Source organism: Poecile atricapillus, chromosome 2 (assembly GCF_030490865.1).
Source record: "Poecile atricapillus isolate bPoeAtr1 chromosome 2, bPoeAtr1.hap1, whole genome shotgun sequence".
NCBI lineage: Eukaryota > Metazoa > Chordata > Aves > Passeriformes > Paridae > Poecile > Poecile atricapillus.
This window is the reverse complement of record NC_081250.1, coordinates 104,307,838-104,331,328: the sequence shown is the minus strand read 5'-3', so window position 1 is coordinate 104,331,328 and position 23,491 is coordinate 104,307,838. Positions and strand designations below refer to the sequence as shown.

General features: G+C 36.5%; 1 protein-coding gene across 1 annotated transcript; it reads right to left on the bottom strand.

The window, feature by feature from the left end:
* Positions 1 to 1,060: 1,060 nt before the first annotated feature.
* Positions 1,061 to 17,900, bottom strand: AKAIN1 (A-kinase anchor inhibitor 1). Its single transcript, XM_058832792.1, has 2 exons — positions 17,868 to 17,900; positions 1,061 to 2,629 (listed from the first exon to the last, which is right to left on the bottom strand). Exons 1-2 carry the CDS (start codon positions 17,881 to 17,883, stop codon positions 2,439 to 2,441), a joined length of 207 nt encoding a protein of 68 aa, XP_058688775.1. The 5' UTR covers positions 17,884 to 17,900; the 3' UTR covers positions 1,061 to 2,438.
* Positions 17,901 to 23,491: the final 5,591 nt, after the last annotated feature.

The window sequence follows — 23,491 nt, the reverse complement described above, 5'->3', positions numbered from 1 at the left end:
GCATTTTACTTCATGAGATTTTCTGGTAAGCACATAACAAGCCAAGTCTTCCAAAAGCTTTTGATTTTCCAAGATGACTTCTGATGGCATTGGTATTCTGCCAATGATGGACATGGCTATTAAACAGTTGAGTAATAAATAGTGTGCCTAACAGGACTAGGACAGTAGCAAAGGGACAGTAAAGGGATATTGTAGAAGCACATAGTGGGAGGAGGAGCAGAATAGGCTCGTATGAAGCAGTGGCAAAAGCCCAGATTCACTGGTTTTTGAAATTCTTCTTTTGCCAAAATGATTCGTCAAAAAAGAAAAAAAAGCTATACGAAGAAACAGTTTCAAAACTACGTGAGGGTTATTAACAAAATTATCAGTAACAAAAACCAAACCAAAACAAACAAAACAAAAGAGCGAAAAAACCCACCCAACCAAAACAAAAAACCCCAAACCCAAACATATTTCAAATGTCTGGGGACAAAAAGCATTACAAAAGTAAAATAATTTTGAAGTGGAAATGTTCTCTCCTTCCTGCAACACTGTGAGTCCAAGGCAAACACTCACAAACCACAGAATCTCTCCAAGTTTGCTGTCTCTCATCCACCAGACTTCTCTGCTCATCAGCCTCAGAACTGAGCCTTTATTCATGATCAGTTTTATTCGGCTCTCAGAGAGCAAAAATGCAAAAAGTGCTTAGAAAAGAGTTACCTCCCAAACAAAAGTGAACTGGTGAAAAAGCTAATGGTAAAAAAATTACTATTACAAAAACACATATGTGCCTCAAGACCCAACTACTTTCACCTTTCAAAGTTTGCTTGACTGTAAAAATTCACCCAGTGTCTACAGAAGTGAACAACCTGAGTACTTGCAATTCAGGTCAGTTTTCATTACTGGATGATTTGGAACATTTTCAATCATGCTGAATTCTTCTTTGCATTTTTAAGTGAAAGAAGATTGAGCTAAATCACTATCTTGTATGAGTCAGTGCTGTTAAATAAAAAAAAAAAAAAAGGAAAAAAAAAGAAACCAAGCAGATTACAAAGACTTAATATTACAGTATGTGGTTATTCATGACTAAGCCTCTGTCCAGGAGGAAGAATCCCAAAATTGTTTAACACAAGCAACAAGATACAGTAAGTAATAGCCAATTATTTAACCCACAGTCTCTCTGAGGATCATCTAGCTGAGTAGAAAAGCCATTAAGAAAGTTTTGCAGGGCATCTTTTTCTTTGTATTTCCAGGTGTATTACTACAGGAATTCATTTGAAGCAGAACTACAAGCCATTTCTAGAATTAAATATACTGTTATTCATTTCAGATGTATAATAGTGCAATCATCATTATACAAAGGGAGCATAACAGTGAAGGGTACATTTATTTAATTGGTATTTTCAGGAACATCATGGATTTCTTCAGCTCTGTGGAGCAGTTGAAAGGATAAGCTCTGTATTACCAGCTTCACGCAGTGCTATTTTAGTTGAATCTATGTAACAACTGCAAATATCTAAAGTCACTTTACAGCCAGCATGTGAGAAGTACCTACCATGACAGAATTCAGATACTGTATATTTTCATCCCTAAAGATATTAATATATTCAACCCCCTTTTTTAAAAGACACTTCAGTCTCCACTTTCTGTAAATCAAGACCCAGCAAAGTTGCAAAACTGGAGCAAATGCTGGCCAATTCCTTAGCATCACATCAGTTCCTTTTCTTTCTGTATCAAGAAAATTAGAAGGAATAGTTGAGGCACAAGTGAATTTTATGCAGAAGTATAGAAGTATTTCAATAAGTAGGCTAAAACTTCAGTATCTAACTTCTTTTAAAAAAAGACATAGATCATAGGTATATGATCATAGTCATAGATCACAGTTGCTGCAGTCTTACTGGATTGCTTTTTTTCTTCCCCTAAGATGAAAAAACAAACTGGTTCACAGAACTTACCAAATCCACTTTATACTGCCATTTCACATAGTTCATGTCTAATCAGAGCAAAGTACAAACCCGTGCTTCAAGGGCACCTGAAAGCATTCTGCTACCCCTGACAATAAACAATTTCTTCAGCGAAGACAGCTTCAGTGAACCCAGTAATGCAGAGGAAGGTCCGTCCAGCTGAACTGACGTAAATGTAGCACATAAAACTTAGCATGAAAGTGCACTGGCAACAAGCTTTTGGGAATAAGTTCATATCATAAGAGCTTGTGCTTGAAACTACTTTTACAGCTATGGTTATTGTTTCTGTTAAGAGGCACTGCATAAATATGGAGTCATTCATCTAATGCACTTAATATTTCTCAGATGAGGACTATTGCAGTTTTACCCTATGTCTAGGTGTGGTAATACTTTGGTTTGCTTTACAGCAGTAGCATTGCACTAGCAATACAGCTGATACTAAAGAGAAGGCTGAAAACATTGCAGACTGGAGTTGAAAAACCCCAGTCTGCTCCTTTACTTCTTTTCATGCTTCTTGGTTAGTTTTCCTCGTTCTAGTTGGAGGCTTGTACTGGTGTTTGTTCGCTTCTCCTTTTGCCGGCTCTCCTGGGAAACTTGTTGCACTGCTCGGAGGATAGCAGTCTGCACAATCTGCTTGCTGGCAATCTGCAGCTTAACTTCATCTTGCTCCGTCCCTGGCTTCTCACCTGCCAGAGACAAACAAAAGAGAAGGGGAGCTAAGAACTTGGGGCTAGTCCATGAAAACATGAAGGACAGAAAAGGTGTGGGGGGGAACAAAATCACAGAGAGACTGGGGACAGTTTATTACATAGGAAACCTGTCAATACTGAAGATGAATTAGGGTGGAAAGTGCCTCTGTGTGCTCAGCACCACAGGATGAATGATAGGGGAGACTTTGAGTCATACAGCTCAATTACACACTCCCAAGCTCTGGGGATAGCTGTGACTTCACAGCTGAAACAAGCACAGATGTGTTTTGCAGTCAAACAGGAAAAGAAGGTTTCTCATCCAGCTGTGAATCACATCCATCTTGGCTTGAGCTGTGCTTCTGGATAGGGAATTGGACTTTATTTTGCAAGCCTGGCATGTACTCCCTCACCACCATACAGAAAAAAATTGCTTCATTAACATTTTTTACTTTTACTTCAGATTGAAAGCCCTCATCCATCAAATTCCAATTGACTTCAAGGTACAAAATTTTGTTTAGTGCAGTTTATTAACCCTTAGACAGATTTTAAAAAATATCTGAAAAACATTAAGAAGGTAGGTAAAACAGAGAACATTTTCTATGGCAACCTGACAAATATGTATTTTTATGTGAAACTTCCTTGTTTTGCTAAGGTGTTAAAATCTGGATTAAAAAATGAAATAATGTAGTGTGACTGACATCTGGTAATGAAGAAGAGTAGTTTATGTTAAGAGGCTTCTCTTTAAAAGTATTTTGACTCCTAACATAAATGGCAATTTGGACAATAAAGAATGCTCTGTAATGCTCAAAGATGATACTGATTTTAAAAACATTATTCTGACATATTGGCATATAGGAAACCAGTTGCTAATTGAAATGTTTAGACTAGGTGCTATTTACATCACTAGATTTGAATTTAAAGTTTTCGAAGGTGTTCATCTCAGTTCTTTCTTAACTGACAGTTATGCTCAAGCATTTCATTAAATAGGATTTTTAGTTTACTGTCTGTTTTAATGACATATATTAGGGATTGTGTCCTGAGAGAAATCAGAGTGAATTAAATGTCAGGTGCTTTTATGAGAGGCATATATCTGAAATTGTGATAAATTTCCAATGTTCTTTCAGATTTTTTTTTTTTTCAAGGAAACTTAAGGTAGGAAGAAAAGAATAGAATAATCACTTGTTTCTTTAGAGAATATGCTATATGCTTGAGGGAAGAGACAAGGTCCTGCACCTGGGTCAAAGTAATGCCTGACATCAGTGCAGACTGGGCGGTGAATTTATTACCAGCAGATTTGTGGAGAAGTACTTGGGGACACTGGTAGACAAACAGCTGGAATTGGGATGGCATGAAACCCAGAAATGTATGCTGCTCTTTACAAAAAGAGTGTGGGCAGGAGGCAAGGGAGGCGGCTCTATCCCTGTGCTCAGCTCCTGTGAGGCTGGTGTACCATGTCCGGGTCTGGGGCACTCATGACTATAAAAACAAGAAAGAGGTTAAATCCTGTGAAAACGTAGAAAACATGTTTTAAACTGGAAAAGCTGACTGAAAAAAATCACTTGAATTCTTGGCACAGTCAGCTTTCCTGATTCAGTTTTTTCTACTCCTCAGCATTTGAAACAGTGTGGTTTTGGATGGAATTAAATGTTACTTAATAGATACAGTACACATAATTCTTTACTACTCAAATACAAACTCACATTTTAGCGCACAATGAATTAGTCTTCTTGCTTGGCTGAAAAAGATCAGTCAACACATCTGATGTTCAGAAGATAATGTATTAGGAAAAGCAGGGATAAACATGAAATTTGAAATACAAATGAGTATGTTGGAATAGGCAATGAGGTTATATGAAATGTGAAAAATTTGCCAATTGTCAAAGCCACAGACACCCCCCCAGAATTTATTGCTGAAAACATACTGTCATTAAGCACATCACTGTGGAAAATTACTGTTTGCTCTCCTCAGGGATGCTTCATTATTTATTTGGTCCTTGCCAATTAATCTACAACATCTGATGTTTAAATATTTTTACTTCAGAAAGGTCATCCATAGCAACACTGAATTGAAAAAAATAAGTTTTCTAGTGCACTTCTCCCTGGGCTTTTCAGTTGTTTATTTAGGAGCAAAACCTGTTTGAAAGCACCACACAGATAAGTGAGATATAGATATGCCTTCTCAGCTCTAACTCATTAGGTGATTCTTTTATTTGATAACCAAGAGCAGAGAACCCAAAGCCTCTGGACTACCTCTGCCCAGCCTCTGAGGGTTTAGGTATGCATAGAAAGGAAATGAAGCCACTTGAATGAACCTATTTTATATTTGTGTAAAATGGTTAGGATGATGGCAACCCAGATAACATAATAAATTGGCTTCAGCCACAGAGAGAATCAAAGCTGTTGCCCTGGGGTGATGTGACCAATGCAAACATTGGCAGCTTGTGTGGACTATCTAAATTAGAAAGCAGGTGAAAATGATAATTATTTTGGAGGGTGATATCTGACACTGTGTTTGACCCAGGTCTGAGCCTCTGTTGGGGTTCTTACCATTATTTGTAGGAGCTGGACTGCCAGAGATTTCAAGCAGTCAAACATGAACATCCAGTTTCCCTGGGTGTATGGTATCTATTACAACTGGCCCAACAGGACATGATCCTGGGCAAGTGGTTCTAGATGACCCTGCTTGAGTAGGAATTGGACAAGATGACCTTCAGAGGTCCCTTCCAACCATAAACCTACTGCATTCCTGTGATTTTAGCTGGTTAGCCTGCAATAAATCACAACTTTTCCACTTCCTGAATGAGTAAACAGCAATCTCCCAAAAAGCATCCCCACTGCCTCCTCTTCTAGTTATTCATTTCAAGGAAAGCAGTTAGGTGGTTGTTTTCTGAGAAGCTCATTTATTGATTGATACACTGGGCCTACTCTGAGCAAGAAGAAAGGGATTGACTAAAGAAAGCAGAGATGACTCATACAAGAATCCCAGAGGGGCTGATCTGGAATATATCTATATCCACCTTGCTGAAATACAGACTGCTGTGGACATCCAGGCAGAAATCTGAGTGCCTACAGAACTAATTAGGCACTTTAAGAACTGCACATTTTCAATCAAGTGAAAAAAAAGAGAAATAGCACCTGCTGGCTAGGTATTTGGTGTTTACCTTATCAAAATGAGAGTTACTAGGATGATAAAATACAATTAATTTTTATCTACCATTTTTTAAGATCTGAAGTACAACTAAGTTAAGTTAAAATTCCATGGCAAATAGGTAATTTGAAGTAATTTCTGGGAAAAACTTGAACAACATCTGAAACATACTCTGCCTTTAGACAAGTTATCCTTGTCTAAAGACTACATTTTTCTCTTGATCTTAGAAAATCTTTACTTGTTTTCTATCTTTAAATGCTCACTCCTCATATGCAGCACCCTAATTCTGTAAATAGAGAACTGAAATATCTGGGTTAAGTGATGTTAAATACAAGGCAGCAATGTTATCATCAACACACAATGAAGCCTCTTTAGCATGTTTTTATTATCTTGTACTACTCTCTATAAATTTTATGTCAACTAACTCAGCAGATAAGTAACTATTAAACTCTGGTTCTGCAATCCAAAGTATAGTTTGAGAGATCCAAAATAACATTAAAATCTTGGACTGGCGGGAAGAATCAGTCACATATTCCACTTCCACCTAAAACTAGTGGCATGTATCAGTGCCTTAACATTGGCTTGCTTGAGGGATGTTCCCCTTGAAGGGAAATATGGTAGAAGCTTGGAAAAAGAATAAAAATATTTGAATTAAATTCTAAATATTTATTTCAATTATTAGAACTATTAGTTTAAATTCAAGAACTCCTTGTGTGTAAGACTTTACATCCTCAAACATGTTTCTAGACTATGGAATATTCTAGAAAGGTATACATGGAAAAAAAATAAAAAACTACAGAGAAAAAGCGTTGAGCAGATCAAATGTTTAAGAACTTCATTCTGGTTGTACATGAGCCTTTTCTCATTTACACACTTCACTTTCTTCAAAGTATCCCGAGTCACTTCCTTTCCAACCTGCAAAGTAGCCTCCTGCACTTTCTGTTCATATCCCCTGGGGCTATTTCTTTTCAGCTTACTAGAAGTTTAATTTATTACACCTTATAAAACCTCCTTATAAGTAACACTCAATAATGGGTAATTTTTTTGAACTAACTTCTAAGATCTCTACTGTACATTTTCATAAGATTATTTGGAATATTATCATAGAGGTAAACTATGACAGGCATGAACTCGCAAAGATGCAAGTCTATCCCATATTCACTAATGCTGTCAGTAAACAGTGGGGGAGTTAAAGACCTTTTCATTCATCTTTCCTCAAAGCTTGTAACATTTATGCTTCCTGTAGGTTGCATAAACCACTTTGAACTTAACCATTTCTAAAACAAAGAATAAAAATCACATTCTCCTAAACAAACTTCTGATCAGTTTAAAACTCAGAATTACCCAAATTGCACTCCCCTATTAGCTACAATTTAAATTTATGCAACCATTCTGAAGCTAAAAAAGCCAAGAAGTATCTTCTCCTTCAAATTTACATAAGATTATGCAGTTATAGTCTTTAACTAAAAATTTACCATTAGTTTTAGCAATATATTGCTTTGGATTACAATAATTAATGATTGTTCTTTTCTGCAGCACTGCAACAATAGGATTAGTTTTTAAATAAAAGTTGTTAATATTATTATTATTAATTCAACAAAAATATTGATCTCTGGAAAATCTATTTAAATTCTGTTGAAAATTACTACTATAATTTTTATAATCCTGCTGACAGTAGTAATGAAAATTTTAAAGGTAATGAAAGTGTAAGTAGACAAGACCATGATGATTAGACTTCATCAGAAGGTCCAGTGTGGATGCATGGGAGCTGTGTATACAGAAAAAAGCTGCATGTTATTACCTAAATTGTGTTTATAAACTATAGATACTGAAAAACCTTACAGAACCTGGCAGGTTTGTAATGACATCATTTATGTGTGTATGTTGTAATAATTAACAGTAACAGTCTTTGCATCAATATCGACATTCTACAAGAATCCAGGTTCAGTTCTTTATATTCCCTTTGGCATTGGGCAGTGGTGTATCTCTCCATCTTGTTGGCCACAGCATGGAAGTTTCCGGAGAGCCTCCTCTGGCAAATATTTTGTAACCTGTGAATTGAAGTTGTTAAAATGTCTCCCTCTTTTACATTTGCTTTAGATTTTTTTTTTTTTATATTTTTAAATTTTGCTGGAATTTTAGCACAAAAAGCCTAATTTGAAGAGAGATCCATAATCAGGAAATGTTGATGAGTCATGTTAATTACATCCAGAATGAATGAACATGGCAATCAGCCAGGGCTGAAGACTTTCCAACACGTGTGCACAAACCAACTTTGCACATGAGAGTCATTAAACTGTTTTACAGAATTAGAGACCCAATTTGTCTCAATGTTAGTAATGATGCCAGCTGAGAGAACTAATGAAAAGGTCCTACAATGAAGTTGCAAATTTAATCTTTAAAAAAAAAAAAAAAAATAAATGTATTCTTAACTGCACTAGAGTTAATTCTGTCCAGTACCATTTCTGATGCTCTTAAATAGAGCCTGGTGAGATCCTGACTAATAGCTGTCAAGCATCAGGAGGCAATACTCACCCTGATTCCTTGAAGAAGAAGAGAGGACATTGAATATATCAGAAATGCTAAAAGTACTTTAATGTAGGATCCTGTGTTTTGCCAATTCCCTGACCTGCTGTGTGCAGGGGATTGCAACACTGACTTTCACTAGAAAAGTTAAGGTTCAGTTCAGGTTTATTTTCTGCCCTAACCTCATTGCCAATTCCTGCTGTTCAACCAGCATGGAAGAGGAACTGTATCATGAAGGGGGCCAGCACAGACTTCTTTGCCCTTCAAAATAAATTTTAAGACTTAAGCTGGAATAACTCTGCTCTGAACACAAATGTAGGAGGAATATAAGGGCAAAAGAGAAGAGCAGAAATGCAGATAAGCTGTTCTTGCAGGACATACTAATATCTCTGGAGCAGTACTTCTTTGTACCTTTTTATCCAGACATTAGCTGTATCTCATCTCAGGTTTCATAATTTTTTCCCACTGAGTTTTTACTCTTTATTAAGAGAAAAGAATATCAGGAATTCTTTTTGGGTTTTTTGTTTTGTTTTGGTTTTTGTTTGTTTTGTTTTGGTTTGGTTTTTTGCTATATAAAGCTATCTCTTTAAAGACTCCAGCAAGTTATTTCATACTATTTGAAATATGCCAGTGAAAATGATTTTTTTAGATTAAGAAATTGATGAGACCTATATATTCTTAAGCATTTTGTCAATGTTTTAGTAAGATTTCTTGCTGTAGTTCAATAATATTAACTAAAACCAGATGATACACTTGAATCTATGTATTTTCTAGGTATTTGCCATGTAGCAATAAATTCACTCCTTAAGGACTGTGTCTTTCACCTTTGAAGACTGAATGTAGTTCAAAATATTATTCACTGACAATTTTGCCACACCCAAACCCATAAATATGATACTTGGATTTTGGTCTCAAAAGGAATATTTCTGGATTCAACACTGTAAACTAAGATTAATTTAACAGGGGTTTTGAGTCTTAGGTGGCAGTGCAGTGTATTAAAAATAAGATATTCCCTAAAGAGCATCTGGGACCAGCTGCTTCAAAGTTAATGAAAAATTTATATTCTCTTCATCTGCACAATTTTTTACTTCTTTTAGAGAGCATGTTTCAAATACTAAAATAAGAAACCTCTCTACATCAAAAGCTGTGATTCTTCCAAGGTGGGAGGGGTCCAGTAGCACAGATACAGGTGACCCATATCCTAGAATCACAGACTGGTTTGGGTTGGGTTGGAAGGGAGCTTAAAGAACATCTAATTCTAAACCCCCTGCCATGGGGCATCCAGAACTTCTCTGAGCAACCTCTTTTGGTCTTTCAGTCACCATCCTCACAGTGAAGAACTTCTTCCTAACATTTAATATAAACCTTCCCTCTTTTATTTTAAAACATTGTCCCTTGTTTTATCACTATCTGCACATGTAAAAAGTCACTCTCCCTGTTTTTTATAAGCCCTTTTTATGTACTGGAAGGCTCCCTGAAGGTTTCCCCAATGTCTTCCCTTCTTCAGGCTGAACAACCCCACTCTCTCAAACTGCCTTCAGCAGAGAAGTGCTCCAGCCTTCTGATCATCTATTTTTTCCTCTTCCCTGAACCCACTATAACAGGCCCATCCCCTTCTTATGTTGCGGATGCCAGAGCTGGATGCAGTACTACAGCTGGGATCTCACCAGAGTGGACTGGGGGATCCACCTCCCTTGACCTGCTGGCTACACTGCTTTTGATGTAGCCCAGGATATGGTTGGGTTTCTGGGCTGAAAGTGAACATCCAGTTTTTCACCCACCAGTAGCCCCAAGTCCTTCTCATCATGGCTGCTTTCAATGCTTCTCCCCATCTGTGCTCACCTCTGGAATTGCCTCAACCCATGTGCGGTACTTTGCACTTGGACTTGTTGACTTATGAGGTCCTCAAATCTGTCCAGGTAATTCAAATGTCCAGGTCCCTCTGGACAGCATCCCATTCTTCTGCTGGGCCAGCTGCACTGCTCAGCCTCGTGTCATCTGCAAATTTGCAGAGGGTGAACTTGATCCCACTGTCCATGTCATTGATGAAGGTATCAAAGAGCACCAGTCCCAAGATGGAGCCCTGAGGGACATCACTCATCATCTTAACCCCTCTGCCTTCTATTTGCTACCCTTCAGATGCTCAGAGATTCCTATCTGAAAAGAAAACATTAAACACAGAAATCTAAATAACATTTATGTAGGTCTTCTGAGTCTGTATCAAAAAGCTCATTTTGATCTCCATTGAAACACATCTTTTGTGCTAGAAAACGTTCAGTACCTACCACTGTATAGCATAAGCAAAGGGCAAATTTTCAATGGAGGCTTATTTTGCTAGCTGCTGTGTTTGTATTTCTACAACTTTTTGTGGGTTTTGGTCCTGAACTATGTAGACGTTACTTAAAACTTGTAATACATGAACCTGTTTTACTTTTTGAAGTGTAGAAAATAGAGAAGAGGTTACACAACCCATAAAAAGTCAGCAAACACCCTGCTTTAGCCAGTGAAAACATCCTGCTATGTGTTTTGATATATTTCAATTTATACCAGATTATTCAGAGTCAAAAATTGTCTGGCCAAATGTCAAGTGAAGCAGAGCCCTTCTCTAGCTCTAAAATAAACCCCAAACCCCACAACAAAAAAACCCAGGAAAAAGAACCCCCCAAAATAGCCCTATATTTGCACATGCACAGTAGTACAGAGAAATTTCCCTGCTTATTTTAGAATGTGAGTGGAGCATGAGAGCTGTAAATACAGCTATTAGCAACTGAGGCTGAGATTATATATACTCATGTATATATATATGTTTGTGTATATACATATATGTAGAATCTCAGAATTACAGAATATGCTGAGTTGGAGGGGGCCCATCAGGATTGATTCCAGCTCCTGCCCTGTTCAGGACAATACCCAAGAGTCACACCATGTGACTGAGAGTGTTGTCCAAATACTTTTGAACTCTGTCAGGCTTGGTGCCATGACCACATCCCTGGGGAGCCTATTGCAGTGCCATGACCCCTGGGTGAAGAACCTTTTTCTGATATCCAACCTAAAACTCCCCTGACAGAGCTTCAGGCCATTCCCTTGGGCATATACACATAAATGTGTATACACAAAGTGATAGAAACTAAATCAAAGATTATATAAACCTAAAAGGCACTTTAAAAGAGCAAACCCCTTTTTTTGGTATTTTTTATTTCATAGCTGTAATCTTGATGGAATCTGTCCACAACAGGATGCCATCACATGCTGTTTTCCACTCTATGAACTGATTTTCTGTCTTCCCAGAGAAATATTTTCAGCTCTATTAAGAAAACTTACTTCAAGACAAAATGTAATGTCAATCCACAAATATTTAACATAAGTGTTAATGGATATACAACTCCTCTGTACTGATAAATCATGAGTAAATTCACTGCCCAAAGACAGAAAAGACAGGGTTATTCTATCAAATATTCATACTACAAAGTGAAGCAAACACAAGTAATTCACAGGAGGTTATGTCTGCCTCACCATTAGAGCAATACCTGAGTAGAAAATGGCTCAATTTACTTGCTCAGGCAAAAAATTTCAAACTCTCTTGAAGAAGGAAGACAGCATCTCCTGGAAACACAGCTACAGGATTTACAACGGCAGACAACAGCAACACAGAGCTCACTTGCCCTGACTTCCCTGGCAAGGCACTCTAAAGGAACCTGAAGCATTTTAGGGATATTCAGGTCAGCTTTTCATTTCTGCTAACTTCAGTAAAGACTGCTCCAATTGACATCCACTAAAGTTCTGTAGAATCTTTCAAGTTATTATGTAAAAAACACAATGCAGATGGCCAACTAGTAGTTAAAAAAAATCTCACAAAACCTATAAATAAATTTAAATGCATTAAATTACAAATGTTGCACATAATTTTTGCTTAACCTAGTATTTTTAACATAATACAATGTTTGTCCTTAACAAAATACAAGATTGGGGGTATAGAAATAAATCTACCTTCCAGTCTATTTTACAGCAAGGGAATTTATTTCTATTAGAACAATAAAACTTGCAAGATTGGAATGATACTATATATGTCTATAACAAGTAGAACAATTCACTTGCAAGCATAATGATTTGGAGGGACAAACTCTAGAGGTCAGTGTAACTCATTCCTTTTCTACATTCACCATTTGACTGTCCTGCTCAATAAACAGTTCCAGTAAGGATGTTAATAAGAACTGTATCACTTATTACCACTGTCCCCCAGCTATGAACACTCCTTCTATATAGGTCATACACAGCCACTGTGATAACAGAATTCTTCTCACACCTAAGCTGAATAGGATTCAATCCAGTGAAAGGGAAGTGAAAGGTGCCAGCCTCACTTATTCAAGCCTTCAGTTCTGTTAAAAATAATTTGAAAAAATAAATTCTGTGCCATTTTTAAACACTGTGTTGATTCATACTTTAAAGAAAGATTGCACTTAGGACTGTTGATTATTTTCTTAACTTGCTAATTTCATCACATTTCTGAATATCTATGAACTAAATTTCTTTCACCTCACTAATGAGGTCTGCTAGTGGAGTTTCACAGCAGGGGAAAGATCAATGTGTCATTGGGTAAAGGTCAGCACAAGAAACATTTTTCCTCAGCAAAAGAGAATAAGGAATTTCCTCCTATATAATTTCTTCCTACCAGGTGGCAAACACTTTGAACTACTGTTGAGAGCTGTAAATGCATTAAGACACATTTGGGCAGCAACTGGCCTCCAAACTCACTACCAACCATAAAAAATAATGGACAGAACCTCCATTATATCAGACTGCATGAGATTGCCAAATAGTTTTGTTTTTCACTTCCAAATTATGTCCTACACGTGGACTTTATCAACATTAAGCTATCAAATAAGAATCCTACATGTATATTCTTTTACATTTTTTATTAGGGATTTTTGGGGGGACTGCAGAACTTAAGAATATAGCACAGCAGTTAATAAGGACAAGGATGGTGTCCTGCCGAATTCTCATGGATAAAGACACTTCATAACTGAGTGCCAGAGAACCACAGTCAGTACAAACACTGGACATATCTCACAACAGGGTACCTTCAAAGAAGTAAAGTTATTGATAGCAATTTTTGCATTCATGAACAAGCCCTTCATTACTGTCTTGATCTGGCCATTGTGGTAAGGAATCTGCAATAGTACCTGTAAGAGTATAATCAAAAAAGAAAAATTATGTCAAGAAATTTCACATCTTCACATTCTGCAATACAACAGGTTGTTGCTATCCCAGCTTTTCCATAGGAGAAGATCAGGACTATTCAGACCAGTAAGCACATCTGTTTCAGCATGCAGCTGCTATGTCTTCAATTACAGTGTAATGAGATTCCTAAAATGTTTGGTACAGGATGTGTTTCTGATCTTCAGTGTCATTATACAAGTCTGTTATGTTGCTCCCAGTTTAAAAATGTTAAGAACAGCTGCGCTGATAAAAAGCTTGTTGAAAGCCTACTGGTGTTGCTGTTGCAGAAAAAAGGCGCTGAGCTATGAATATTCTGACTTCTCTAATGTCTATCTTTAAACTTTGTGTTCACGCATTTTTTTAACACAATAATATTGATACAAAAATTAATTCTATATCTTCCTCCTTCTTTTAGAACTACAGGGTGTTGAGTAAAGCATCTGAGTTTCTAGTTCTAGAGAAGCTGTCAGGTAAAAGGAATTCTTCAAATTACACTGACAAATAAGATTCACCTGAAAGATGAAGTCACACAATTCAAAGCAGACACAAGCTTAAGAAAGGGAGTGCCTGACCTGAAACAACCTGTCAGTGTAAATATTCCAATTGTTCTGGAGGTATTCAGTTCAAAATTTATTCCTTTCTAAAATAAACTATGCCAACAAACAAACAAAAAATCCAAAAACCCAACACAGCTTTGTACTGGATGAAACAATTATGGCCCGCAATGATGAGACTCTGTTATTTGGTTATTTCATTCATGGTTTTACAGAGTAAAAGTAGTGTAAAAGTCTCAGAATATACTAAAATGATCACTGAAATTATAGTCTAGGAAGATTTGCGTAGAAAACCCCTTAGGTAGCTCAGACATCCTTAACAGGTTTCCAACTTCATTCCCAAGATAATTTAAAAAATGGAGGCCATGGCTGTGCTATATCAGTACATACAAGTAAAGGCAAAGGCCTAAGACATAAGTGTTTGAGGGATTTGTGCAAAATTGCATCAGAAAACGATTCTTGAAGCATGAAAAACCCCTTTGTTCAAACAAATCATAAGTAAAGAGTATGTTTCTTTAATCCTTGCACTAGGAAAACATTTTAGGATTGAAAATAAGCAAGAAATATCCTCAAGGTAATTCTTTAAAAAGTAAATGAAAGTCTGCAAAAAAGTAGTTTGATTAGTAACATTTAAAATTACTGTTAAATCTGGTAAATGCTGATATTGGAAGTGGTCACATCTTTGTAAACTAATCTGCTATCTGCTATCAGCAGAAAATTTGCTGCATAATCTAATTTTTACTAATGCGTTAGAACAAATAAATGTTTTAATACCTCTTCATTTCCTAGCTCACAATGGCATATATTTAATCTGTGGAATTACTTATAGTTATCAATATTTTATAGGGCAATCTGGCCTTGATATTTTTTAAAATTCTGGAATATACTATCTTCTAAAGAAAATTTAAGAAAAACTTCATAAGAAGATCTTCCAATTCAAAATTCACCCTGCTTTTTGATCTAATCCTTGAAATTTCACACTTCTCTATGGCAGTCTCATATCCTCACATGCAATTTAAGATAAAACATTTTTATCTACTTCTCAAACTGCCCAAAGCATTTCAGTTAAGGAAAAGCAAAGAAGCTAAACCTTGTAAATGTAGCTTATGTGAATTTCATGTATCATTCCCCGCACTCTACGGGCAGCACAACATGTGTGAATTATCCAGGGAAAATGAATGCCCAGACATCTCATAGAGTTTGGACTGCATTTCGTACACATCAGCATATCAATAATCAGTCATCACAGGATAGTGCAATGAAACCCCAGACAAATTAAGCCAAGTAAGGAAAAAATATACTCTTAGTTTCTCTTCTGGAACAGTCTCAATTCTGATTTTAAGTGGGAAAGAAGAATGTGAATAAATGAAGAAAATTAAGAATACCTTCTTGCATAGCTAAAAATAGTAGTACACTGTCTAAAATGAGTCAGGAGGTCAAATTTTGGCATGGAATACTGACCATTTTCTAATTTTTATCTAGCTAGCTAGCTAGCTAGCTATCTTTCTATCTATCTCTCTCAGTAATATTACTGAGTAATATTATCAGTAATATTAGGAGGTTGTTTGTTTTTGTGCTGCTTTGTTGTGTTTTTTATTCAACATAGGAGATAGAAGTTTAAGGGAGTTGAAGGTTAACAGGAAAGTATGTATCCAGTAAACAGTCAGTAGACTTTGCCTTTTTAAAGTTATTCAAACTTCATAAGCTGCTTCTACTTAATAAATATAGCCTATTAATTCAGAGTTCTAAAATCCAGGACCTTAAGAAAAAGATCATCATCTTATTCATCTGCAAAAATCTTATCTTTGTTGCCAGGTAAACAAATTCCATAATTTTTGTTTCTGGGAGAGAATTTCCTCTTGACTGTTGTTTGGTTTTCTTTTTTCTACCCCATCCTGGAAGTTTATAATTCTGATCCTAGCCATTTACAGTTAGATTTATCTATAAAAAAATAAATATTTTACTTCTTCTTCCTGCACATCCCAACAAATAAATGGAACAGAAAATGAGGTCGTTCATCACAGTAAGATAAAATCAGAAAGTTAACTGAAGAAATGAAACTCAGTTTCTTAGTAAACCTATAGTATTTTTACATCATAGGGCCTTAAGTACTATGAAGATGCTAAAGATTCATAAACCTCTTAATTTTTATTAATTTTTTATTTTTATAATCTCCAGAGAAGAGATAATTCCAGGGCAGAGCTGATTTGCAGGGAAGAAAAGCAATAAAAAATTGGAATCTATTCAGACTTGCTCTGTCTGAACACAATAGATTGTTTTATCATCTCTTTTACAAATTCCCCTTTAATTGTCCTTTGTGTTTTATGGCAGCATTTGCAAGGAGACCATGGGCTTTTCTTTGAGTAAAGGAAAACTGAAGAATGACTATATAAAACAGTTTTGGACAGAGGATATTTTTTTCTGTCTGTGGATTAGAGTTGTGAAAAGAACAATTCATGCAGTTATTAATGAGCTTTGGGGTTTGTTCTTTGTCAGCCTTTGGAGAAAAAAACAAGGATGTTTTCATTATTTTAGCAGTAATCTCTTCCTGCAGTACTCCAATCCCACAGAGCATTTAAAAAACTTGTACAGTTAATGGTGACAGTCTGACAGACAAAAGGAGTTCAGGAAAGAGCCGTTAATGCTGAAAGATTTATTACAAAAAGCAGTGGATCATTCTATTAAGATAAATATCTTGGTCCCAATTTCAGAACCCAATGTAAACATGTACGTATGAAATTACAGAGCAACCAGGCAGTTAAATAGATAAAAATAATGAGATTGTTGAAAAGAGATACTATTAAAAAAAAAAAAAAAAAAAAAAAAATTAGACTCAATTGTGTTAGCAAAGTCAGTCCCAAGATATTTTTTTCTATGAAAGTTTAAAGCTTTTGGATTCTTACCCTTTCAGAGATTGGATATAGAATTTCAAGGAAGATAAAGCTTCTGTTAGCTTTGCAAAACAAAGGTATTAATACTTATTCATTGTCAAGTTGCAGTGTTTACTTTCCCGTTCTTATTGACCCACTATTTTATTGAAAGTTATACATCTTTAATGAAGCTATTTTCAAGTCATGTCCCTACAGAAGATATTATGCATGACTTATATTTACACCCTGAAGCTTCTGGGCCTCTTGTCCCTCTCATCCCTTTCTGAACAACCAACTGCCTATTTCCAAGCAGAATGTACTGAATCCAATAAAAATTTGCTGAAGTTTTGCTTCTTTATGGGTTAACACAAAAGTGTACTATGCACTAGAGATTCTGCACCCTTATACAGCGAGATCTCACATTAGACATGAACTGCCGAAATTTTCAATTTTGTTCCATTAAAACCTGGACTGAACAAACTTTCTGTCCTCTTTCATTCAAATACTTATTTCGTTTTGAGGCGGAGGAAAGACAAAATTAAATTTGTAAATTACTGCCATGAGTTTCAGGGATCATCATATTGGCAGCCACTGGTGTGGATCCAGACGGGGACTCACTCTCCAGTCACTGCAAGGCCACATCCCCCTTTGTGACCCTATAGTGCAGTCTCTCAAGCACAGCACCCTGCACACTTGTATAGGAGGCACCTGTCCCTGATGGGAACCACAGTGGTGACCCTCATAATCTTTGGATCCACAGCTAAAGAAATCCTAAGCTAAACCACTTTCTTTGAACCTACCTGCCTCTGTCTGCTGGCAGCTCTGCCTCACCCATTACCCCCTCCCCGCAGCAGCTCTCCGGCACGGCTGGGGCCTTCCTGCGAGGCTACCCGGCTGGGATCAGGATGCAGCTGCCCTTACCTGGAGCAAACACCATGGTGCCGCCCGGGCAGCGCGGCTCAGCACCTCGGACAGCTCCCGGCCCTGATGGATCAGCACCTCGGACAGTGCCCGGCCCCGCTGGGATCAGCACCACGGACAGTGCCCGGCCCCGCTGGGATCAGCACCTCGGACAGTGCCCGGCCCCGCCGGGCTCAGCACCACGGACAGCGCCCGGCCCCGCACGGCGGCGGAGGCGGCCGCGGTCCCTCCCTCCACAATGCGGCGGGGCGGGGAGGGGGCCGGGGCGCCCGCACGGACACACGCACACACACAGACTCTCACATACACACTCTCGCTCTCTAGAAGGGAACCATCACTGCCATAACTCCTTACCCTGCAGCGGCAGCAGGGGGAAGGGGTTAAAGGAGAAAGGTAAGAGCGATCTGCCCGGCAGGGAGACTGGCTAATTGCTCCTAATTATCTCTCGACAACAGTCCCGCTGCCTGACATTTTGGGGTGCTCTGCTTTCACTGCAAGCTGACAGCACTGGTAATAGGCTCCAGTGACACCGCACTTTGTCACAGCATTTTTCCCTTCCAAAAGCTCAGATGCTGAAGAATTTATACTCTGATTTCACAGGCCCGTTAACCCAGCTGTACCCAAGAGCAGCACTTTAAGAGGCAGCATGAATATTTTGGTATATAAAAGATGACATCAAGGCAAAACAGTAAAGAAGATTATGAATAGTAATAAAATAAAGATGATGAGGGTAAACAGCAGAAGACTACATAAAATTTCCTAGCATCTTTTATATTTCAGATTTAGTTTACTTTTGTTTGTACAACCATAGTCAGATTTCCTGCGGACCCTGAACTTCTACAGCAGAAGTGAGAAAAACACAGCCAGACGGGACAAGGTTTACAAAAGCTAACTCTCCTCTTTAAGCTTAACTTGCAAGAGGGTTTTTGAAAAACATTATCAGTGCAAATTATAGAAAGAACATTTTTTTAAAAAATTGCATAAATATTTGCATGTAAATGTTTGCAATATGCAATATATTTTCCAATCACATTTTCATAATCCAAGATATTCTTATAAGCTTATTTCATTCTTGTCATAATCAAGCATTTCACAAACACAGAATTCTCCAGTTAACATCAATTCTTCAGTTGAGCTGAAGTCTCAAAATAAGGCCTTATTCTTAAAATGCAGGCACAAAAAAGCACTGACCTCCTAAAATAATATTGCTTGCATACTTCAGCAAGAACTCAAGAGTGGCAGCACTGACAAAGCCAAACTAATCATCTAGTGGCAGACTTTTTTGGTTGGGTTTGGGGGTTTTTTCCCTTTTTTTTTTTTTTTTTTTTTTTTTTAATGGTGTGTAATATCATTTCTCATTGGGAATGCCTTTTAGATTTATCTTCACTTACCATTTCTAGAATTCAGTTTCTGGATATTCCTTTTATTCCCCTTAGCAATTTCAGCTTCTTTATTGCTATTTGTTTCCCTCTTCTGTCCTAAATTTCAGGGATTCAATTTCATTTCTCTCAGATAGCAAGTGAATGAATGAACATAAACATACCCCTGGTTGCTCAGGAATGGTATTCCCTTTAAGAATGTGACTTCAAAAATCTCAGTTCTAACCTTTCTTCACCTATCATTATTCTCATTCACCTTAAGTATGGGAACAAACAGGGTGCCTAAGAACTCAGTTAGAAGAATTTCTAGTAAAAGTATCCCATACAAAATACAGAAATTAATGCAGTCAGCAATATTCAGCATTCTTAAGAGAAAGGTGAAGGATACCCCATAATCTTTAGAAAATCATGATTGATCCATTTGTAAAGACTGCAAGAAAACTTAGACTGGTATTTTTATGATATAACTGTTATGTGGCCCTTAAAGCTTGATTTGTTTGTTCAATGGAGAGTTATCCATCATAAAAACAGGTATTAAAACACTTCTCAAAAAAAAAATAAAAAAATCTATTGGGCATATTTCTATTACATACATTCTCAAAAGGAATTATATGGATGTTTCCAAGGGATTGTGTTTTGAGATGGTGGAGCAGCTTGCTAAAATATTTTCAAAACAATAAATATGATTCAGTGATATCAAAGTCTCGAAGTAACCTCCAAAATTCTAGGTGGTATATGCAACTTGGCAACAGAACCTACGCCATTTTGGTGAAAGAATACGGTTCAATAACAATAACGTTAATGAACACATTTCTTTAACTGCTATCTGTATTTAATCTGATAACTCAAATCAGTCATATTTTACTCTAGAGTTTTCAGTTTTCTTGCTCAAATTAAAAGCTAACAACAAGTAATGATATCTGCTAAAGGAAAAAAATGTTATCAAAAATTTTTTTGGGCTTCTTTTTGTCATAAAGTTAATTTCTGAATTTCTGATTGGGTCACAAGTTCAAATGCAGCCAAAAAATCACTGGAATAGCTGCACAGGACAAAGGTCTATAGTGAACTGTCACCTCAAAAAGACTGTGCAGTTCATGCAGTACAACTGCCAAAACAAGAGTGCACTGCTAATCTTTTCTTTCAACTTCAGTGGAAAACAACACTAGTTATGCCCACTTATACAAAAGATCCCTTGACAATGAAGCATATTGGAAAAAAGGAGGTTATATCATTAAAACACAATACATTTAAAGATGTTCCATCAACACATATGAAATAGGAAGCATGAAAACACTTACAAATACATCTGTATATATTTTTATCAGTAATTATATGGTCCCCGGCTTGTGTATAATTTAAACTCTTAATGTTTAAGTGAGGAATTACTGAGTTCCATATAATGTCAGTGGATGTAAAAATTCTTTGGTATATATCTTCAAATACCTTTTTGAAAAAGTCTTGGCTTACTTATAAAGTAGTTTGTTAAAAATTCTAACACTTTTTTTAACAGAGAGCTAACATTTTTAGACAGTTACAAAAATCATGCTGACTGATGTCACTTTAAATCATCTATGCTATTCATAATTCTGTGGATATAGATCTGTAGTAATCCCTTTATTTAATGGAGCTGAGAACAATTATTTGGCCAAGTTCAGGAGCTTAGTAAATATCTATTCAGGAAGGAACCCTTTCCACCTGGTGATGTGCAAGGTGTCAATGTTTTGTTAACAAGAACGTACAGCTAACATATTACAGGCAATATTTTAAACCCTTTTCTGAAAGAATCATTCAGAAATAATCACCTAAATATAAATGAACACATTTTAAAATAAAATTAATATAAAGATATAATCGAGATTTCATTTATTTTACATCAAATGCCAGTATTATATTTTGTAATTTCCCCCCCCTCAACTTTGAGAACTAATTATCTCTGAGCCTTTTCTTCTTTATTTCCTCCCACACTTACACATTATGAATCAATTCTAACTTTTTGGGAGGGAAAAATAATATGATTAGGAAACTGCTTGAACTATTTGATATATTTTGCTGAATTGGCTAAGATCATAATGGTCTTCAAAAAGTGATTACAATCACTGTAATCTTATGGTTAAGCTTAACATTAAAATCTTTACTAGCCAAGATGCAATATATTACATCTGGTACTGCAAGGAAGCTGTTTAGAGGAAATTGTGAATGGTGTCATTAAGAAATATCTAAACATTGGATGAGTATTTGAAATGTCAAATTGCAATCTGTACAGCAGGGATCATAATAGTCAGGATCCTGGATTTAGAAATCTTATATTTAATACCTCTCTGGTTAATATACCTTTAACAGAAAGGAGAGAATAAACAAGGAAGGTAGAAAAGAAAAATAAAAATAGACTCAAGTGCCACTCTTCTGAAAAAAATAACTAAAGCAAAAGCCAGTTACCTTTCCATGAGCACTTCCAAAGAATCGCAGTACACAGCAGCCAAAGAGATGACACCATGAAAGCCAGAAGCAAGAATATGCAACATTTCCCAAGAAAGTAAAAAGTGAATACCATTAAAGATAAGTGTGGCCAATAGTCTTTTAATTCACTGGTCTTAATTAATTTTTCTTAATTAATCTGATAAACTTCATAGTAATCAAGGGCTGTGATTTACAAATATGAATAAATTTTAGAGTCTAGGAGATACAGCTGTACAGTTTTGTCTTGTTTTTTGGTTTTGTTTGTTAGGGCTCTTTAAATATCACAAAGATGCATCTGCCCCAGGACTTCTCACAGCCTGTAAAGATATCCCAAAACACTCAATGTCCATCTAGGTAATATTATTAGCTGATTATATTGCCACCCTCACAACAGCTGAATGCCTTACACCCATTAATGATTATCTTCCAACAGTCCCATAAAAAGTAAATTGGTATCTTTCTGTTATAGATAGGAGTCAAATTTGGAGAAACTGAACCCAAAACAAAATCCAATCAACAAGAAACAAAGACCTAGATAAACTCAGAAGGTTTAAATAAGAGATTCAATGACTCACCTAAAATATTACTACATACACAAATGTGCAGTGGAGCCAAAGTAATCGCTGTTCCCACCTGACATACCTCTGCTGGTTGTCAGTCCCTTCACCAAGACAGATGAATGAGTCATAGTCCAAAATTTAGTCTTTCCATCATGCAGGAATTCTTTTATACAGCAAGAAATTCAGTCCATTCAAGTCCTTGGCTAATGACTTTGGATCTAGCAGAGACACTGTGAAACACAGCCAGGGGTTTTAAAGGACCTCACACACAACCACAACTGGTCCTGACATGGACCAGGCCATACCATTCTGCACCACACTGAAAATGCATAGGCTAAGTTGGAAGTCACCTTTAAGTGAAATTCTCATCTTCAAACCTTTTCTGTTCCTATCAGCACAACATTATTACACTAAAAATTAATATTTTTGTATGTGTCTTTCTCTTTTCTATAAAAACTGTTTAAAGACTCTGATCATGCCACAGCTTATTGGGGTGTGTAACCTGACACACAAGTAATAAAATTAGGCCTTTTTCTCAAGTTTTCAAGGAACTTAAATGGAGAGAAGCATTTACGAACCATGGCAGAACACCTAGCCAATGAGCTAAGGAGAAGAAAAAGCTTTAGAATGAATGAAGATTTCCAAACTTGGGAAAAAAATACTATTAGAGTACTCAGTCAATCAGTTATATATTTTGATAAAAGTAATCCTAAATATTAAAGCACATACTTAATGCTCAAAGAAAAGAAAAAAAAGGTCTGTAAAATGTAAATACCGAAGTCATAATTTGAATGTACTACTAAATAGCCTAGATTGTTCAAGAACTGAGAACTGAAAAACTATACTGAACGACAGCAATATGAAATACAAATGGTCAATACACAATGCAGGTTCTTAACTTGTCCTATAAAGTCAAAAGAATGGGGATTTCCTCATGCATGGCTAAAAATTAAGCAATGTGGAGAAATAAGATAAATATATTAATTTTAAATTAAGTTTGAAAACATCAACTTTAATACAAAAGAAAGGATGTAAAACAGTAGAGTTCTAAAACTTTAAATTAGGTTAGCAAGATTCTCAGAGCATAATCCATGTCCATCTGGAAAGTATCTATAATAGGACAATCCTATGCTGGTAGAATTTATCACACCTATCAAATCAGAGCTCCTGTCTGACTCCATTTAATCTGTCCTTGAAACAATGGGAGAACTACAAGAAATTCACACAA